The 19,893-nt window shown below is 47.4% G+C and overlaps 1 protein-coding gene and 1 pseudogene across 2 annotated transcripts; both read right to left on the bottom strand.

The window, feature by feature from the left end:
* Nucleotides 1-2,758: 2,758 nt before the first annotated feature.
* On the bottom strand, nucleotides 2,759-19,787 carry SLC3A2 (solute carrier family 3 member 2). 2 transcript variants are annotated; one of them, XM_045555890.1, is made up of 13 exons: nucleotides 19,636-19,787; nucleotides 16,704-16,740; nucleotides 16,102-16,196; nucleotides 14,943-14,990; nucleotides 8,223-8,657; nucleotides 7,684-7,857; nucleotides 7,014-7,105; nucleotides 5,367-5,435; nucleotides 5,200-5,258; nucleotides 4,858-5,038; nucleotides 4,602-4,745; nucleotides 3,402-3,485; nucleotides 2,759-3,288 (listed from the first exon to the last, which is right to left on the bottom strand). In XM_045555890.1, exons 1-13 carry the CDS (start codon nucleotides 19,745-19,747, stop codon nucleotides 2,926-2,928), a joined length of 1,893 nt encoding a protein of 630 aa, XP_045411846.1. In that variant the 5' UTR covers nucleotides 19,748-19,787; the 3' UTR covers nucleotides 2,759-2,925. The 2 variants fall into 2 exon arrangements, with proteins under 2 accessions (XP_045411846.1, XP_045411845.1); XM_045555889.1 differs by lacking the exons at nucleotides 14,943-14,990; nucleotides 16,102-16,196; nucleotides 16,704-16,740; nucleotides 19,636-19,787 and having other exon boundaries at nucleotides 8,223-8,775.
* Nucleotides 15,533-15,704, bottom strand: LOC123643176 (annotated as a pseudogene).
* Nucleotides 19,788-19,893: the final 106 nt, after the last annotated feature.

The raw sequence follows: 19,893 nt of genomic DNA, 5'->3' as shown, positions 1-19,893 counted from the left end.
GGGAGCCTCAGGAAGAGGCCCAGAGTAGACAAGAGCCAGAAGGGGAGGGGGTGCCGGGAGAAAGGGAAACCCTAGGCGGAGAGGAGAGGCCGGGCTGGGCATGTCTTCCCAGGAACCGTGCTCCGGCACCCCAGAGTACAGTCAGCATGTACTTCTCCCCTCACAGGCTTTGGGCACGGTTGCAGGGCAAGGTGAACAAGAGTAAGCAAACAAGGTCTGGGTCCTTTTCATTTTTATTTTAATTTTTTGTAGAGACAGGAGTCTTGCTATGTTACCCAGGCTGGTCTTGAACTCCTGGCTTCAAGCAAATCCTCTGGTGTTGGCCTCCCAAAGTGCTAGCATTACACGTGTGAGCTACCACTTATTTTGATTTTAATAGGCTCACTGGCTTAGCAGGGAGGCCAGTTAGGGTGATTTGCTACTGCAACCTAGAATACTTGCTAGGATGGTAGCAGTGGAGGTGGTAAGAAGTGTTTGAATCTTACATTTATTTTGCAGGTAGATCCACACCTTTGGGATTAGTTTGGCCTTTCTAGCTTTCTTATGGAAAACACTGGTCACTGGCAGGGGCTTCCTTCCCATGGGCCGTGGCTTAGAGTGGGCCTGGGCCCCTGAGTGTATCCTGGTATAGGAGACACATCAAGAGAGACCCAAATTAAGGCCCAGGCTGGGTGCAGCAGCTCATGCGTGTCATCTCAGCACTCTGGGAGGCTGAGGCTGGAGGGAGGATAGCTTGAGGTCAGGAGTTCAAAACCAGTCTGAGCAGTAAGACCCCATCTCTACAAAAAATTAGCCAGGTGTGGTGGTGCATACCTATAGTTCCAGCTACTTAGGAGGCTGAGGCAGGATGGCTTGAGCCCAGGAGTTCAAGATTACAGTGAGCTACCACTGTGACACTGCAATCCAGCCTGGGCAACAGAGCGAGACCGTCTCTTTAAAAAAAAAATCAAAATAGACTGTGTCACTCTGCTCAAAACCCCCTCCCAACAACTCGTATTCCACTCCTTCCAATCCTATGTGAAGAATTCATCCCACCCAGAAGTCTGTCTTTACCCTCATATTCTCAGCTACTGGAAACTGACCTCTAGGCCCCTGGAATGACCTGCCTAACAGGGATGTCAGTCAAACAATGTGGGGGGACTTTGTTTTGTTTTTTAAGAAGGTATTAGGCCAAAACTCTGGCAGGGGCTGGAGATTAAAGTTCAGCCACACCAGCATGTGATTAAGCCTTAAGGAAAACTCTGCAGTAGCTTCCCACTTGGTTGTTACACATTCATCACAGACAGGAGGAAGTATGGCGGAAGGGTTAGGACTCCACGGAGAGAAGCAGACAGAAAGCTTCTTGTGTGGACCCCTACCAGATTCCGCCCCAGGACTCTCACCTTTGGCTGGCTCTGGGTATCTTTTTGCTATAATAAAACCATCTTCCTAGTGCTTTCCCAAGTTCTGTGAATCACTCTAGCAAATTACCCACCTGAGGGTGGTCGTGAGCAACTCCTGAACTTGCAGCCAGTGTCGGAAGTGAGGGCAGACTTGTGGGGATCGTGCCCTCTAACTGTGCACTTTGCCAAACTCTTTGCACCCTGTGACCACCCCCTACATGATCATCATGACCTGCCCACTCCTTGCCAACCAGGCCAGACCTCATCTCACTTGTCTCCTCTGGCCCACTCCTCGCTCACACCAGCCAGGCTCCCACCCTTGGCACAGGAAAGCTGCTTCCCCAGATTCCTGCCAGGTAAACTCCCTCGATTATTTTAGGCTTTTATTCACAGCTCACCTCCTTGATAAGGCCTCTTCCAGCCCCCACATCAAAGCCCCACTACCCCCCCCCAAACCTCGCCTGCTTTGTTGCTTTTTCCTCTTTCTTTTTATTTATTTATTTTTTTTTGAGAGTCTCACTTTGTTGCCCTGGCTAGACTGAGTGCCGTGGCATCAGCCTAGCTCACAGCAACCTCAAACTCCTGTGCTTAAGCGATCCTACTGCCTCAGCCTCCCGAGTAGCTGGGACTACAGGCATGCGCCACCATGCCCGACTAATTTTTTCTATATATATTTTTAGTTGTCCATATAATTTCTTTCTATTTTTAGTAGAGACGGGGTCTCGCTCAGGCTGGTCTCAAACTCCTGACCTCGAGCGATCCACCCACCTCGGCCTCCCAGAGGGCTAGGATTACAGGCGTGAGCCACCGCACCCAGCCTGCTTTTTCCTCTTTCAACATGATCGCCACATCCACCACACTATAAATGTTATTTGTCTTATTTCTTCTTTGTCATCTCACCACGAGGCAGGAATTTTGTACTTTGTTCCCTGCTGTAACCACAAAACCTTGAACAGTTCCTGGCATGAGCTGAATGTCCAAGAAATTCTCCCTGAGTGACCTCTAGTATCCTTCAGAAGTACCTCTCTTAAAAATCAGACCATCCCATCTTTTTCTCCCTGAAAGGCTGTCTCCAAAAATAGGGAAACTGACCACACTTGGCAGGAGACCTGTGCTGAGGGGATAAGGTAAGAGTCAGCAAGACCCAGGACCTCCAGGAGAGACACCTGGCCCTGCCTGAGTGAGGACGTGCAGATATGCCCTAACCCTAACACTTCCTTGCTGTTGACTTTGAAAGACCCCTGCTTCTCTGGACCTTGGTCCTTAGATGAATAATGAAGGAGTTGGAGCTGACATATAATTCTCTGGCCAAGATCACTGTGCGGCAGGTCCGGGAGGGGAGGTGAGAAATTCTTGTGGTGACAGAGGGGCAGAAGGAAGACATGACCCCACCAGGCAGGGGTGACTTTTATTTGAAGGCAGAAAACACCCTATTTGGGGTTCATCTGTAATCTACAACAATTTAAAAAAAAAATAGGAAGAAAAAAACCAGAACCCAAAGGGCCTGGGGCGAGGAGGGCAGGGAAAGGGTAGTGGGTCCCAGTCAGGCCACGTAGGGGAAGCGGAGCAGCAGCCCTTCATGAGGCTCCAGGTTCAGGTGTTCCAGCTCAAGGGAGGTGCCCTCCTCACGGCCTGGCTGGGTGCTGAGCAGGAGGTCAGCCCTGGCTGGCAGGCTGGCGCTCGCAGGCAGGTTGGAGGGCCCCAGCCTGGCCGAGAGGTTCACCCCCCCAAAGTTGAGCACCACCAGGAAACGCTCATTCTGGTCCCAGTGGCGGATGTAGGAAAAGAGTCCAGGCCCAGAAGACAGGGCATGGAAGTCCCCATGCAGCAGGGAGCGCTCCTTACTCCTCTGGTCACTCAGCCGCCGGAACAGGGAAAGGAGGGAGCCGGGGTCTTCACTCTGGCCCTGAGAATGATGAAGACATAGCAGGAGGGGGTGAGGGAGTCCGCTGGAGTGCAGACTTCTACAAGCCTTGCCCACCCTCTTTCTGGTCAGGATCTGCCATGTCAAACCCTTACCTTCACAGTCTCATTGGCGCTTATGGATTCTGGCATGTTCGGAAGGCTGGACTCATCCCACAGCATGACTGGGGCCCTCACAGGCTGAAAAGCAGAGAAAACAGGACTTGAAAAAGGCCTGGGCCAGTTGCGGTGGCATGCACCTGTAGTCCCAGCTACTCAGGAGGCTGATGCCGGAGGATCCCTTGAGCTCAGGAGTTTGAGGCTGCAGTGAGCTATGATCACACCACTGCACTCCAGCCTGGGCGACAGAGCAAAACCCTATCTTTTGAAAAAAAAAAAAAGAAAGAAAGAAAGAAACAAAAAGGCCTAGACCTACTCCCTCTTATCCCTCCTCCCATTCTCATCCTCACTGCTGCATAACCTCCCAACCCATGCTGGGCTAACTACTGGACAAGCAGGGCAGGCTCCCCCTCAGAGTCCTCTCAGCAGGGAGAGCTCCCAGATAGCCGCAGGCCGACTCCCTCACTTCCCTCAGGTTTCCCATGGCCACGCTATAAAATATACCCCATCCCTATTCTCTAGGCTGTACCCTGCCTTCTTTTGCATAGCACTTTTCAGCGCTTGGCATTTTATTATATTTGCACGTTATTTAATTATCTAACCACCTCCAGCACTTTTGTGCACTGCTGTATTCTCAGTGTCTAACACATAGGAGTTATTCAATAAAACTCTGGAATAAATAAATGACTAGTTCTACAAACCTCATGTCAGGCATCAACTCTAACCCTACAGCTAAAGCTAGCAAATGCCTTCCTGCCAGTATCCCTGTCATAGCACTCACTGCCATGTACTATGCTTATCCATCTGGCTCCTTCACTAAACTATGAGCTCCTGGAGGGCAAAGATCCTAGCACAGAGTACTCACTGTCCAAAGAATGAAGGAATGAATGAATGAATGGTGACTACCACAGTGAACACCTACCAGGTGTGGGGATGTGCCTGTACTACCATTAAAACATGGCCTCATTTAATCCTAACCACCCAGTAAGAAATGCAGTATCACAGAAGAGATGACCAAAATCAGAGGGGCAAAATAATTTCCACAGAGCCACGGCTATTGACTAGGTAACTGACTAGTATAGAAATCAAACGCAGTTTTACCTCAAGGCTCATGTCTATCTGCCGCCATCCACAAAACCATCATAAGACGCACGAATACAACCTCCCCCACGGTGCTGGGCAGACAGCGAGCGGTACCTGTCCAGGAAGGGCAGCTGTCTGTAGGCCAATCTCATCCCCATAGCTGAAAATGGGGGTCCCTGGTAGGGTGAAGAACAGCAGCTGGTAGAGTCGGAGGAGCCGGGCCGGCAAGAAGGAAGTCATGAGCCCCGCCTGGGACAACTACAGGGACAGACACTCTGGTGAGCCCCATAGCACAACTCTGCTTCCATCTCCCAACAACCCTTTCCTCCAAAAGCCTCCCTACCCCCACTCCCACTGGCATGCTACTCACACTCCAGCTGCACCAGTGACTGCCAACGGTATTCAAATACTTGGTGACTAGGACTTTTGTATGCTCCCCAGTGAAATTGGACTCTGACAGGTATGAGCTAGTCAACAGCAGGTCTTTAGTGGATTCAAGTAGGCTCAAGATCTGCTGAAGGTCGGAGGAGTCAGTCCCTGCAATAAAGAGCCTGCACAGGGAAAAGCAGAGGCCAAGATTGATACAAATAAGAATGGAAGTAAAGAAAGTTCTCTGGACTAAGAGCCCCTTCCCCCTCTTTTTAGGGCCCAGTGCTCCACTGAGGGGTTACCACAGTGGAGCCGAGTCAGGAAGGTGGCGTCTGGCACCCACCTATCTTCGCCAAAGGTCTTAGTGAAGTTCTGCCACTCAGACAAGAATGAGGATGCATTCTAGAAAAAAAAAAAAAGCAGAGTCAAGGAACAGGAAACATTACCAGGCCCAGCCTGAGTCTCTCTATTCTCATCGAAGCTTTGCCTCTCACATGTCAGATAACTCACCACCAGATTCTCCACGTCTCGAACCTGGAACCCGTCCACACCAGCTTGCAGCCAAAACTCCAGAGCATCCTATAGAAAGCAAAAGAATAGAGGAAAGATATCAATACTCAGAGAATTCCAGCCCATGCTAAACCTCGCCCACTACATACCTCCCTATGACCTTGGGAGAATCCATTGCCTTGCCTCGGCCTTTCCCACCTGTATGACAAGTCTTGGCCTTTGGTGCCCTCCAGCACTAACCTCCCATGGGTTCTCTTAGTGATATAGCACTTCATTTCTCCATTCCTGTCTCTGATTTACACAGCTTCACCTTTGACAGCCACAGAAAAGGTCCAAGAGAAAAAGTGTGTCCATAAACATAAGTTCACTTAGCCCTTAGCATGTGGAATGCTAGTATATCTATTTTAAAGATGAGGAAACAGGCTTAGACAAGCAAGATGTGCCCAACATCATAATCAGTGAGCAACAGAGACAGACCTAAAATGTCAGTCAAGATCCCAAGGGAAGTAAGTGTATTTAATTCTGGGGAGAGCAAGGCTAAAGGTGAAAGATTGAAATTCATACCACAGCCCAGGACAGTTTAGAAGTAGATTTGAAAAGAGGCCAGCTCTGCAGAACAGGCCCATGCCTGCAGCCTGGTGGTCACCTGGCACACAGCACGGAACCCCACCCCCACTGCCCTTTTCTTCCCCTTCTCTGTGCCACTGCTCTCTCCTCTGGTCTCCATTTCCATCTGAGGAGACCACCCTCATGCCAAACCATCTGAAAATATTGCCCTATCAGTAACTTTTAAAGGGTCTCCCAGCAATTGCCAAGGGCTAAACTGGATGGATCCCAGAGATCCTATCCAAATGCTGGCAGTCCAGAATTCTACCTCAGACCCTGACAGCAAAGTGTCAGGATCTGCCTCCATTTTTGTTCTACCCATTCTGAACTGATCAGTGTTCTAGAACTCAGTCATCAGGAGCTAGGGTGACATCTAAGGCCCCATGCCCAGCCTGCTGGGTATACAGTTTGAGCCTATACCTTCAGGGAAGGCAGATTAGAGTAGACTACTTCAAATCTTGGGCACTTGAAGCACCTATGAACCTTAGCTTCCTCATTTACAGATTAGGGACAACAATAGATACCTTGTATGGTTATACAGGGAATTAGAAAACATCTATAAAATACTTGGCATAGTCCCAGATGCATAGGAAGACCCCAGTGCTTACAATTGTAGACTGGGCTTCACTCCAAACACATCAAACAAGAACTGGGAAACCAGTCAGGATAGGATTCCCACAGAGAAAGGGCTTCCTCTCCCAAAAGGAAGAAAAATCAAACCTCCAGAGTGACATCTGAGAAAGTCCCTTCCTGGCACTGTCTCACCCTCAGAGTCAAGCAAACAAGAAAAATGAATGGTCAGAAAAGGAACAAGAAAAACAGGGGTGCACAGCTAGCATGTCCTTCAACTATGGAAGGAGGAATTACTTTTCTTTTTCTTTTTTTTCATTTGTCTTCAGAGCCAAGAGAGGAGGCATTCCTGCTTGGCCCCAAGGAGCAAAGCGCCCCTCAGCTGAAACCAGGCTAGGTTAACAGGGCTGAAAAGTGCCAACCCAGCCCCAGTATCTGGCTCCCACCTGCCATCAGCTCAGACACACTCACCTTCATCTTGGTGGCCACAGTATCGACCTCAGTGGAGAACCACGAGTTCTTGCCCCTGTAGTTGGGAGTGAGATCCAGAATGACACGGATGCCTGGAACAATGGGGGTAAGGGAGAATGAGGAAATCACAAACACAATTCTGTTAAGTGTTTTCTATGTACTATTTGGTACAAAAGCTTGGATTTGAACCCTGGAAAAACTCATTCCACTGAAACACAGACATGAGCAAGAAGGGACCTTAAGATCCTGTAAGGCAGAAGATGTGTAGTACAGTAAAGAAGGCTGAGCTATGGGGTCTTCAGCTCCCCACCCGAAAGTGAACCCTTGAAATTTGTTTCTATGTTAAATTTTAAGACAATATTTGGGATCTTTTTCCCCAAAAGGATCCACTGTTTTACAAGTTTAAAAACAACTGATTTAGTAAAAGCCTACATTTTTCAAATATGGACACTAAAGCCCGTAAGTTAAGTGACCTGCCAAGATTACACAGTCAAGCAGAAAAAACCTCTGAACTCATTTTAGGATAAAGCCTAACAAACTTCCGTTGTACTTGCCCTAGGAAAACTGAGCCAGTTAGGAGTAAACCAGACAAAAGTCCTATCTTGCTCTTCCTCTAGCCAGAAGGCCAAGCCCTTAGTAGCTGCTTCCTTGGGAACCCCAGGACACCCACTCTTTTTCTTAGCCGATTGCAGAAGACTGTCAAAATCTTCCTTGGAGCCAAGACTGGGGTCGATCTGTAGCAAGTCGGTCTCAGCAACATCATCCTTCTGGTTCTTGTGAATTGGGCCCAGCACAAAGCCCCTCACCTTCAGAGTGCTCAGGTAGTCGAGATGCCCCTTCAGACCTGAAAGGGGGGGCTGGGTTAACAAGTGAGGCCGTGATCTCCCCAACTCTCTCCTCTTCCCGAGCCTAAGGGTCGGGGCTGGAGGGCTGTGGATAAAGCTAGATCACGAGATTCAGAACAGCTGATGTAAGGGGGCCTAGTACGTTACATCAGAAACCAGTTGAGACTGGCTCTCGGCGCCTCGGGGAAACCCAGGGTGCTGAGTCAGCCACCCTAGTGAAAGAGTGGGGGCGGGGGCGGTTTTCTTCAAAGAAAGAAGGGAAGGACTCGGATGGGGTGAAGAACCGCCTAAATCTGCCTGAGGCCGGGGAAGGGGGTCGGCGCCGGTGACCAGATTAAAGCCCCTGGGGGCGCGCTGCACTCACCGGCTAGGTTGCCCGCGTCGCGGCCCTGGAAGGCCTGAAGATCCCCAATGCGGTAGAGGGCGCCCGTGTGCCACCACCGCTGCACTGGCAGCTCGCGACAGCGCGGCGCCCGCACGATGATGACCACGGCGCCCGCCAGCATGCCGAGCCAGCCGAGCCAGAAGAGCACCAGCAGCGCCCAGCGGGTGCGCACCCAGCCGGGCCTGCTCGCCACCTTCAGCAGCTCCTCCTTGGACAGGCCGGTGAACTTGGCCGCGGCCGCCGTCTCCGCCTCGTCTTCGGCCACCTTGATCTTCACCAGACCGTTTTTCTCGGCGCCCGCCACCGCCATGGCCATGGCCGCCTCCGACGCCGCGTTCATCGGCTGCTTCTCCGGTTCTAGCTCATTCAGCTCCACCTCCTTCATGTCCACCTCGGTGTCCTGGCTCATGGCGCCTGCGGAACCGATGACACAACGCAGCCTGCGATCAGGTGGTGGCTCGACCCCTTCCCGAGCCCAAAGGCCCCGATGATTCCGCGCGGCTTCCGCTACAGCTTCTGCTCGGCGGCGGCGCGGCCCCCGGGAAGTGGCTGAGCCCCGCCCGGGCCTGGCCCGCCCCTTAAGGTGGAACGTCGGGGACTGCTCTGGCCGCAGCCGCTGCGGTGGGCGGCGCAGGCGAGTAATGCCGGGAACTCGCTTCCGACTGCGGGGAGGTCCAGTTTCTCATCTCGAACCTGTCTGCCCCTAAGGTTCTTTCCAGCCTGACGCTGGAAGGGCTGAGCAGGAAGCCACCTTTAGGTGGACAAAGTCTGTGATTTGTCCCGCCCGGGATCCCGAGGCCCCTGGTTCGCCGACTCAGCAGTCTAGTGACTACCCCGACAGCATCTTCCATTTGCCCCTGGCCCACCGCCCGGTCTTCCCAACTTCGCACGGCCACTTGCACGCTCAGAGCAAACCAGACCCAACTTCTGCCTTCCCCCGCACCAAACTTTGCCCTCTCAAGCCTCTGGGGCTTGGCGCCAGACCCCCTCTGCTTCCCTGCAGGGCTTACTCCCACTCGTCTTTCAAGACTCATCTTGAGTTTATTTCAAGTAATTCCTCATGCAGCAACTATTTATTGAGCACTCGCTACAATACTTTGCTTCATTAACTTTACCGAATTAACTCTAATCCAGTCTTTTCCATGATGCTTTAAAATGAATCTGTTTGGACAGGAAAGTTGAGGTTGACACCCCCCTTCTACCCTACCCCACCCCAGTCTCTAGCTCCAGGATGTCCGGCAGCTATGAATCAGACATCCAGAAGAGACTGATGGGGCTGCAGTGAACATTCCAGAGCTGGGCCTCAGAGGCACCCACCTTTGCTAGAACAGACCAGAAGGTGCCATGGCCAGACTCTTCCCCACCTTGCAGGGCCTCCCACAGATTATCCCAAATTCCCTCAGGGTGCCAGGGTTCCCCTACTTCTGTCACTTCACTATGCTAAGCCTTGGAGGCAGTTGGTATTGCAGAGGCTTTGAAGATCTCCTGAGTTCCCCCCACAGAGATCCTTGGATAGAGGGTTAGCAGGGCAGAGACGAGGTTCACAGTAAGTACTACCAGACATCAACACTGTGAGGTGCCAACACTCTCAGGAACTGCTTGTTCCTGAGCAGTGCCAGCTAGGCTATTTTCAGAGAGGAGCTGAAGGAAATCAGTTCTTTCTCCCTCTCCCACCTAGGCTGGGAGCCAGGATTGCTGTGTATTTGGAAGAAAGCAAAAGCCAAGATCTGAAGTAATAGCAGAAAGAAAAGGGTGCGAAAAGGCTCATCCTCTGCTATTCCCCGTCTGTATCCCAAAGCATCCATCCCTGTCCCCCCCGGGAAAGCTGGAACCAGCTCCTAGGGGGAGGCAGGCAAGTGGCTAGAGGTTGAGGTTCATACCAGTGCTCAAAGATGTAAGAGGTCCAAGGTGCCCTGGACATGCCAGATAAGAAGTGCCAAAAAGAAAAAAGAAAGAAAAAAGAAAAAATAGGGGCAGGGATAAGTGTAAAAAATAAAAAAATTAAAAAAATAAGAAAGAAGTGCCAACCAGGGCTTCTTAATGGACTTTGTCCATACCATGAAAGCTCAAGGTTGAGAACTGTGGGATCAGAAGCTCTCCTTGAAGTGGTCTAAGATAATACCCCCTAGAAAAAGTGTCTCACTCACAGCCCCCCATGGCTCCAGACAACTGAAGCCAATTCCTTTTGCATGCATAAAGAAACAAACAACCTACCTCCCCAATCTTAAGACACCACCCCTTCCACAGGCACTAGCCTCCAGCCTTATCAGCCTTCAAACACCTGCTAGTCTCACAACACACGAGGCTTTTTCAGGTCTTTGTGTCTTGCACATGCCATTCCTCTGCTGTTTGGCCCTTCCTGTTCTGCCACTCAACCTCATGAGCTCCTATTCATTCGAGACCTAGCTCAAGTGACAGCTTTTCTGAACTTCCTGGACAAAATTACTTTCTCTTCACCATTCAATTGCCTCTGCTATAAATCATGTCACATTTGTTTCTTACATTTCTTTGTCTGGATGTCTGCTTGCCCTTGAAAACAAGTGGCAGAGGCCTTGTGCTATCTGTTGATGAACATGCCTGTTCAGAGATAGCAAATAGTAGGCACTTCATAACTGTTTGGTAAATGAGTGGATGAACTATATCAATCAAGCCCAAACATTTCACCTCTTACAAACAACTGAACAAAAGTAGTATGTGAAGATAAACAGATAAAAATGAAAAGGAATCTAAACAGCACTGTATCATATCAAGATAAAGAGCTGTTTATGCAGGAAAACAAACCAAGACTTATAATTGTTCAACCAAAATAAACTAATAAATCTAAGGGGATGGAGGACAGGAAAACAAAGGACTATAGAAAAAGAGGGTAGGGGTACCTAGAGAGCCTCAGATCTTACAATGTGTGTTGATAAATGTAAAACTTAATATTTACCATAGGAATGTAAAATATATACTTTTTCAAGAATTCAAGGCCGGGTGCAGTGGCTCACGTCTGTAATCCTAGCACTCTGGGAGGCCAAGGTGGGCAGATCGTTTGAGCTGAGGAGTTCAGTTCGAGACCAGCCTGAGCAAGAGCAAGACCCCGTCTCTACTGAAAAAATAGAAAGAAATTAGCTGGACAACTAAAAATATATAGAAAAAATTAGCAGGGCATGGTGGCGCATGCCTATAGTCCCAGCTACTTGGCAGGCTGAGGCAGTACGATAGCTTGAGCCCAGGAGTTTGAGGTTGCTGTGAGCTAGGCTGACACCACGGCACTCTAGCCCTGGCAACAGAGTGAGACTCTGTCTCAAAAAAAAAAAAAAAAAAAGAATTCAGCCTTCAAGAAAAGGCTGGGACAAAGCAAAGGAAAAAAAAACAAAAAAGCAGTTCAGCAGTCCAGAGGCCAATAACAACCATGTGAGGACACGAGACTTGAGTACTTTACACTCACACTCAGGCAGGCAGATGGGGGTGGGGCCCTAAAATGCAGAGGACCAAGTATATAAAGCAAGTTCCTTCTTAATCCCTATTGCAAAAGTCCATGTCACATGTTTTCCAACACATGAGGATTACTTATCTTAGCCAAAAGACAAGGAAGTTGTTTTTCCCTCAACATGTAAAAAGGATTTCCAAAGACAGAGAGAAGATGAGAGAGAAACAGATGGGAGGATGGCTAGAAACTCTTCAGAAGACTCTGTCCAACAGCCTGTGCAACCCTGCCAAAGCCTGTGGCTCTATTCCAAAGCCCCAGAAACAAAGTATCCAAGCTCTGCTTCAAAATACCCATCAGCTAGACGTCTTAAGGATTTTAGCAATTTGAAAAATGGATGATGGCTGAGGTTAAGGAATTCAACATTGGGAAGTCAAACTGCAGCTGAAATGAAAGCAGAGAAGGCTGACCCCAACCAAAGGGGCTCACTTGGCAGCTGATATTTGAAGAACTGATGTTGGAATAATATTACTTTTATTATGAGTCTTACAGGAGGGACACTGGCTGCTAAAGAAGACTGCCAGGGTTGTCTTAGTAAAGGCTGAGGAATTCAAGGGAGAGGGGGTAGATAAAAGCCAGAAAGAGTGAAAGAAATATAACCAAAGCCATCCTGTAGAAGAGAAATAAATGAACCATCTGAAAAGTACCCTATAGTTAGCACTTCTGCCAGGCCTTACTCACATTTTCCTGTCACAGTCATCGTCATATAAACCATGTACTGAAGCACTTTTGATTTTCACAGGCATCCAAAATGACTAAAGGTTACCAGAATCTTTTACATATACATACATACACATTTGAGACCCTGTCTCAAAAAATAAAAAAATAAAAATATATAAATAAATATATATAATATATATTTATTTTTTATAAAAAATATACATAGTTTTTAGAGATGAGGTTTCCCTATGTTGCCCAGACTGGTCTTGAACTCCTGGACTCAAGGGATCCTCCAACCTCAGCCTTCCAAAGTGCTGGGATTATAGGCATGAGCCATTATCATATATTAAGAGCTTTCCAACAATACAATCCTAAAGATACATAATAAGAAGATGGGATCTTAGACTTCAATATGTTTCTTTTTTTTTTTTTTTTTTGAGACAGAGTCTCACTCTGTTGCCCAGGCTAGAGTGAGTGCCGTGGAGTCAGCCTAGCTCACAGCAACCTCAAACTCCTGGGCTCAAGCAATCCTTCTGCCTCAGCCTCCCGAGTAGCTGGGACTACAGGCATGTGCCACCATGCCCGGCTAATTTTTTTCTATATATATTTTTAGATGTCCATATAACTTCTATTTTTAGTAGAGACAGGGTCTCGCTCTTGCTCAGGCTGGTCTCGAACTCCTGACCTCGAGCGATCCACCTGCCTCGGCCTCCCAGAGTGCTAGGATTATAGGCGTGAGCCACCGTGCCCGGCCAATATATGTTTCTTGAACTTTTAGAAAGTTTCCCCTACTGCCTGCCTGCAAGTAACGCAGTAATTTGAATAACCCCACCCATATCTGTCTCTGCTCCTTCCTATTCTCCCTTTCAGGTCATTTACAGCAAAATCTTCATAGGATCTCCAAATAGGAAAGTAGATGATTGACTATTTTTAAAAAATATGTTTTATGTTCAATAAGGTGAAAAGAGGGTATAAAATATTGAGAAGTAGACATTTGAAGTATGGTATGGAGTAACAGAAACCTGAATTTGAAATATCACTCACTCTGCAGCTAAAAAAGTAGTTAATTTCAATGCCAAGTCTTTAAAAAGGAGGTTGAACTACAGAAAAACTAAAGATGAATTATTTTTTAAATAAAAGTGAAGAAAGAGAAACTCTCTTTCCTATGTCAAAGTAGACACCATAACACTGATAGGATGCTAGCTACAATGTAACCAATCTGGGAAAAGAAACAAAACTCTTCCCTGAACTAACACACAATTAATAGGATGGAGACTAAAGAATTAACTGTTGCATGATTACCAAAGTAAATGACTGATAAATTCTACAACATTAAAAGAGGAAAATCTAGCTGGGCACGGTGGCTCATGCCTGTAATCCTAGCACTCTGGGAGGCTGAAGCAGGAGAATAGTTTGAGCTCAGGAGTTCGAGACTAGCCTCAGCAAAAGCAAGACCTTGTCTCTACTAAAAATAGAAAAAATTAGCCAGGCATGGTGGTGTGTGCCTGTAGTCCCAGCTACTTGGAAGGCTGAAGCAGGAGGATTGCTTGAGTTTGAGGTTGCTATGAGCTAGGTTGACGCCACGGCACTTGCCCAGGTAACAGAGTGAGACTCTGTCTGAAAAAAAAACAAAAAAAGGAAATGGTACAGCCAGGATGAAGCCAAACCAAACCAGAAAACATTAGTAAATTACATGAGCAGGCAACCCAGACCCCCATGTTACCTGCCATAGTTGTAAGAGCACCTTTTCTTCCATGCAAAAAGCATCTACCGTTACATGTAGTGTCTTGTATAATCTGATAAAGGAGGAAATAAAAGACCAAGTTTGTGGATGCCAGCTGAAAACAGATGACAGTCACATTCAGAAGCAGCTATGAAAGACAGCGAAGAGGGAAAATCTAGCAATGCACCTGATAATCTACTTTATGTGGAAGGAGAAATAGCCCAAGGTGAGACAATATACAAATTTGAGGACAATGGCCAATGGCCTGGCCATCTGATTAGAGGCACAGATGGAAAAGGACTGGGAGATTAAAGGCAATGAAGTCTGGGGTACAGGTATGTTGATGGACATGTGGGAACATGAGCAAAGTGTGAAGATTTCTGCATCATGTGTTAATGTCCACCAAGAAGCATGTACCATGAAAGAAGCACTGAACAACCAAGGAAATAAAATGACTTGACTGGTGTTGTTAGCCAACTTTCATCCGAAAGCATGTGGTGAACCAAAGACTCAAATCCAGGTAGTCCGACTTGACTCCAGCCATGTTTTTTAAGAGGTGGGGTATCACTCTCTCACCTTGGCTGGAGTACAGTGGCATGATCATGCTCACTGCAGCCTTGAACTCCAATCCTCATCCCACCTCAGCTTCACAAGTAGCTGGGATTACAGGCATGAGCCACCATGCCCATCTCTACCTTCCCCCCACCCCCACCCCCCGATTCAAGCAGCAGACACAGGAAAATAATTTTCTACTTTTACGAATAATTGGTAATGTAAAGAGATATAATATATTTAAAATATTCATGTTAATACATTAGAGTGGGCTGGACGCGGTGGCTCATGCCTGTAATCCTAGCACTCTGGGAGGCCAAGGCAGGAGGATCGCTTGAGGCTGGGAGTTTGAGACCAGCCTGAGAAACAGTGAGACGGAGACCCCATCTCTAGTAAAAATAGAAAAAGTTAGCCAAGCAACTAAAATAGAAAAAATTAGCTGGGCATGGTGGCATGCTAGCTACTTGGGAGGCTGAGGCAGGAGGATTGCTTGAGCCCAGGAGTTTGAGGTTGCTGTGAACTAGGCTGATGCCATGGCCCTCTAGCCCAGGCGACAAAGCAAGACTCTGTCTCAGGAAAAAAAAAAAAAAAATTACAGTGCTCTATTTTTTTCTCCTTAACTGACAGGGAGAATAATCAAAAAAGTTTGGTGGCCAGGCACGGTGGCTCAAGACTCTAATCCTAGCTACTTGGGAGGCTGAGGCAGGACTGTTTGAAGCCAGGAATTCAAGACCAATCTGGGCAACGTAGCAAGATCCCCATCTCCAAAAAAAAAAAAATTTGGTGACAATTGCCCTATTCTGCCATTATATGAACAGTTACTAGAGTAATCACTACAAAGTTATGACTCACAAATCTCTATTGAGCAACTAAATATTCCCAGGGGATTACACCATTCCTGGAAGTCCAGCAAAACCAGGTTGTTGTGAGGCATGGATGGAGCAAGCTCCTTCACTCCACTCCAAAAACAAATTTAACATAGAGTACATAGCAGATGTTAAACTGGTAAGAATTTATAGTACACTTGATTTTAGTCAAAAGCCAGAGAAGTGGTACTACCAGTATCAACTTCCCCTCAGCACTTCCAGTCCCAAGTATGAAACCTTCCTCACTCAGGTCCACACAGTGTTTGAATCTGTCCTTACAATCTTCAGCATCCTCATCTCTCAGAGGCTAATCCTTTCCTTGGAGACCACCACAATGTCACACTCCTCCACAACCCAGGAAATTCTATTTTCAAATTGGGCCTTTTCTCCACTGAGGTTACTGTCTTGTCTCCCAGTTCCCAGCCAAGCACCGGTTATTTGCATATCCCTGTCCTCCATTAATCCAAGCAATGCCTCTTGCTGCCAGGAGGGGGCAGGGTTGCTCCTTGAACAAACTCTAGACCTAACAGCCAGCTCATTTGGTAAGACAGGACAGTCCATAAATTGGGGCTGGAAAAAGATCACACAAAAATTTATAGACGGGCTGGGCACGGTGGCTCACACCTGTAATCCTAGCACTCTGGGAGGCCGAGGCAGGAGGATCACTTGAGCTCAGGAGTCTGAGACCAGTCTGAGCAAGAGTGAGACCCCGTCTCTACCAAAAAGAGAAAAAATTAGCCAGGGGTGCTGTGGGACACCTGTAGGCCCAGCTACTTGGGAGGCTGAGGCAGGAGAATTGCTTGAGTTCAGGAGTTTGAAGTTGCAGTAAGCTAGGATGACACTACTGTACCCTAGCTAGGGCAATAGACAGAGACTCTGTCTCAAAAAAAACAAAAAAGATTATAGAGATAACTAATAAATGTATATTGAGTGCTCTTTGTGTCTTGTATTCTGCTAGGCAATAGGGATAGAAGAATGATTTATACCCAGATAAGATCAGACCTCAGGGAATTTATCAAAGGTGGGGAGGGGTGGATCAAGCTTGGGGAAAGAGTGGTGGTTAAGAAACTGGCAAGGAGGCCAGGCATGGTGACTCACACCTGTAATCCTAGTACTCTGGGAGGCCAAGGTAGGAGGATCGCTTGAGGTCACGAGTTTGAGGCTGCAATGAGCTATGATGAGGCCACTGCATTCCAGCCTGGGAGACAGAGCAGGACCTTGTCTCTAAAATAAATGAATAAATAAATAAATCTTAATTTACCATGTTGACTTGGTAAAAAAAAAAAAATTTTTTAAAGACAGTCTTACTATGTTGCCCAGGCTGGAGTGCAGTGGCTAATCACGTGCTCGATCACAGAACACTACTGCCTTGAACTCCTGGCCTCAAGGGATCCTCCTGACTTAGCCTCCCAAGTAGTTGAGACTATAGTTGCAAGCCAGTGGCACCTGGCAAAAAAAATTTTTAAGCCAAATTAGGCAGGTGTGTTGGTACACAACTATAGTCCCAGCTACACAGGGGGCTAAGGCCAGAGGATCACTTGAGTCCAGGAGTTTGAGGTTGCAGTGAGTTATGATGATGCTACTGCACTCCAGCCTGGGCAACAGAGAGAGACCTTGTCTCAGAGAAAGAAAATGTTTAAGTTAGATGTCAACATTTACAAAAATGGATAAACCAATATACAATTCTGGATTTCTGGATACTCTTGAAAACAGTGACCATCTGATCACACAGAGACAATATTTGAGCAAGCCAACAGTTAGCTGGAGCTAAGAAAGGGCTGCTCAGTTCATCAGAGTCCCCACTCAGTTCATTTTGCTTATCTACATTACTTGCCTGATTTCTGCAGGTATAGGAGTTGGAAATGTCTGACCTAAATCCCCTCCTTTCTATTTCCACGGCCATTAAATTTGTTAGCACTGAATCCACTTACTTCTTGCTTAAGTTACTTTAACAATCCAATTAATGTCCTTGTCCCCATCTTATCCCCCAATTTCTTAACACCTCCCTGCTTAAAAACTTTCACTAACTTCTTTCTCACTATCCACAAATCAAATGATTTAGCTTTCTTTACATTCCAGGCCCTCCTCATCTGGCCTTCCCCAGGAAATCTTTTCCAGTTTTATATTCTATTCCCATTTAGCCCATCTTTCAGTGACTTCTATCCATGCACTTCCTTCCTTTTCTGGCACCAAGCCTGTGTTCAGAGTGTTTCTTTAACTAGAATTCTCCTCCCCAGTCTGTTCATCTACCCTTCCAGGCCAGACACTCCTTAAAGCATTCAAGGTGAGCTCGAACTTCTGGCCTCAAGCAATCGTGCCTGAAATTCCCTTTTATACACTGTCCTGCAACTTAGTTTCTTTGATATATACTATGAATATCTTTCCCTACCAGTATAAAAAACTGTATCTTGACAGCTATTTAATATTCCTTATATTTGACAAACTACTGGTGGACAATTGGGCTTCTACTAATTTTTCATTTGTAGAAATAGTGCAAGGAGGCCGGGCACAGTGGCTCACGCCTGTAATCCTTGCACTCTGGGAGGCCGAGGCTGGTGGATCGCTCGAGGTCAGGAGTTCGAGACCAGCCTGAGCAAGAGTGAGACCCCCCCCCTCGCCGTCTCTACTAAAAATAGAAATAAATTATCTGCCAACTAAAAATATATATAGAAAAAATTAGCCGGGCATGGTGGCGCATGCCTGTAGTCCCAGCTACTCGGGAGGCTGAGGCAGTAGGATCGCTTAAGCCCAGGAGTTTGAGGTTGCTGTGAGCTAGGCTGACGCCACGGCACTCACTCTAGCCCGGGCAACAGAGCGAAACTCTGTCTCAAAAAAAAAAAAAAAAAAGCATTTCCCCCAATTCCCATTCCCACACACAACCTCCCCAGCCTGGGCTGCCTACTCTGGGACCTTTCTGATTTTCCACAGTTTCTGTTCCACTTTCTATACATTTTGTCACAACTTTTCAATCATGTACTAAGGCTATTGGCATGCACATCTTAATTCTCCTCAATCAGAGGAAAATCTCCCTGAGGGCAGAGTATCTTATTCTCTCTCTCCCCCTTAACCCCATATGTTGTATCATTCACAGAACAAGCACTTAGTAGTTATTAAATAAATGAATTTGTTCCAGTCTATAATAACTTTGTTCAAACTGGAATTATCTCAGTATTTGAGGCATGCAGGGGAACAACATTGCCCTCAAGAGTCAAAATTGATTCTTGTTGCGGGGGTTGAGGGGGAGCCAGTAGTTAATCTCAGATATTAAAAAGGTTTCTGACCCTCCCAAGGGCCATCGTACATATGCAGATATACAATATATCTACAGTATCAAAATTCCAGGGTTGGGCAGATTAAGGAGGAAAGAATGTCTTTTTTAGGTTGGGAGGAGACCAATGAAAAAAATATTAGAAACAGTACCCAAGGATTATTCGTTTGTTTCCTGTGTATGTGCTTGCTCCCCAACTACCTTGAGAACAGAACTTGTGTGTTATCAATGCAGTAAAGCATAGTGGTTAGAAGTGCAGGCTCTGGAATCGGACTGCCTGCACCTTGGCTCTCCTATTTCTTAGGGGGATAACACTCGGCAAATTACTTAACCTCATCTATAACATTATCTTAACACCTTTCTCTGAGGGTTAATGTAGTATTTAGTGAGGTCATATAGAAGAGCACACGATAAGAGCTCAATAAATGTTTATAAAGCTTGCCTGTACACATAAGTGTCTCCCACAAACGACCGAGGAACTAACGCTGGCTGTTCTCAATAACAACAGTTAATAGCTGACTCCAACCACCACAACAATCCAGTTCTGCGAGAGCTCTTGACACCTTAAGTTTCCTCATCTATAAAATGGAGTTGTCATTGTACCTACATCTTGGGATTTTGGAGGAGTAATCAATTCACACAGTGTGCTTGAAACGGTGCTCCACAAATGTTAGCCCTACCATATACAGGCCAAGCTCCTATGGAAATCGGACCAAAAGGCAGGACACAGATGGCCAGTCAGGAAAAATCTGACCCTGTCTTAAGAATTAAGTGGAGCACTTACGTCCTGACTTTCCCGAAATGGCTCCACGCAAGGGGCCTCCACCCAAGCTCAGCCGGGGGCCCAGTACCTGAGTCGGCCCCCGCGCTGAGACTCTGGACATCAGGCTCCGAATGTGCGCTGGGCGGCTGGCACGGAACCGAGACGACACCGGTCGAGGGTTCAGGAGGCACGGGATCCATGGAGACGGATACTGCACACTGGCTTAGGGTGTGTATGGGCAAGGGGAGCTCAGGCTAGGGTATGAGGGGTAGGTGGCCGTGCAGGATCGGCGCGAAGGCGGGGCCTCAGCGCTAGCGTTCCTCTGGCAACCGCAGTGATGCTGTGC

The sequence above is a fragment of the Lemur catta genome, chromosome 7, assembly GCF_020740605.2.
Source record: "Lemur catta isolate mLemCat1 chromosome 7, mLemCat1.pri, whole genome shotgun sequence".
Taxonomy (NCBI): Eukaryota; Metazoa; Chordata; class Mammalia; order Primates; family Lemuridae; genus Lemur; species Lemur catta.
This window is presented reverse-complemented; position numbering and strand designations above follow the sequence as displayed.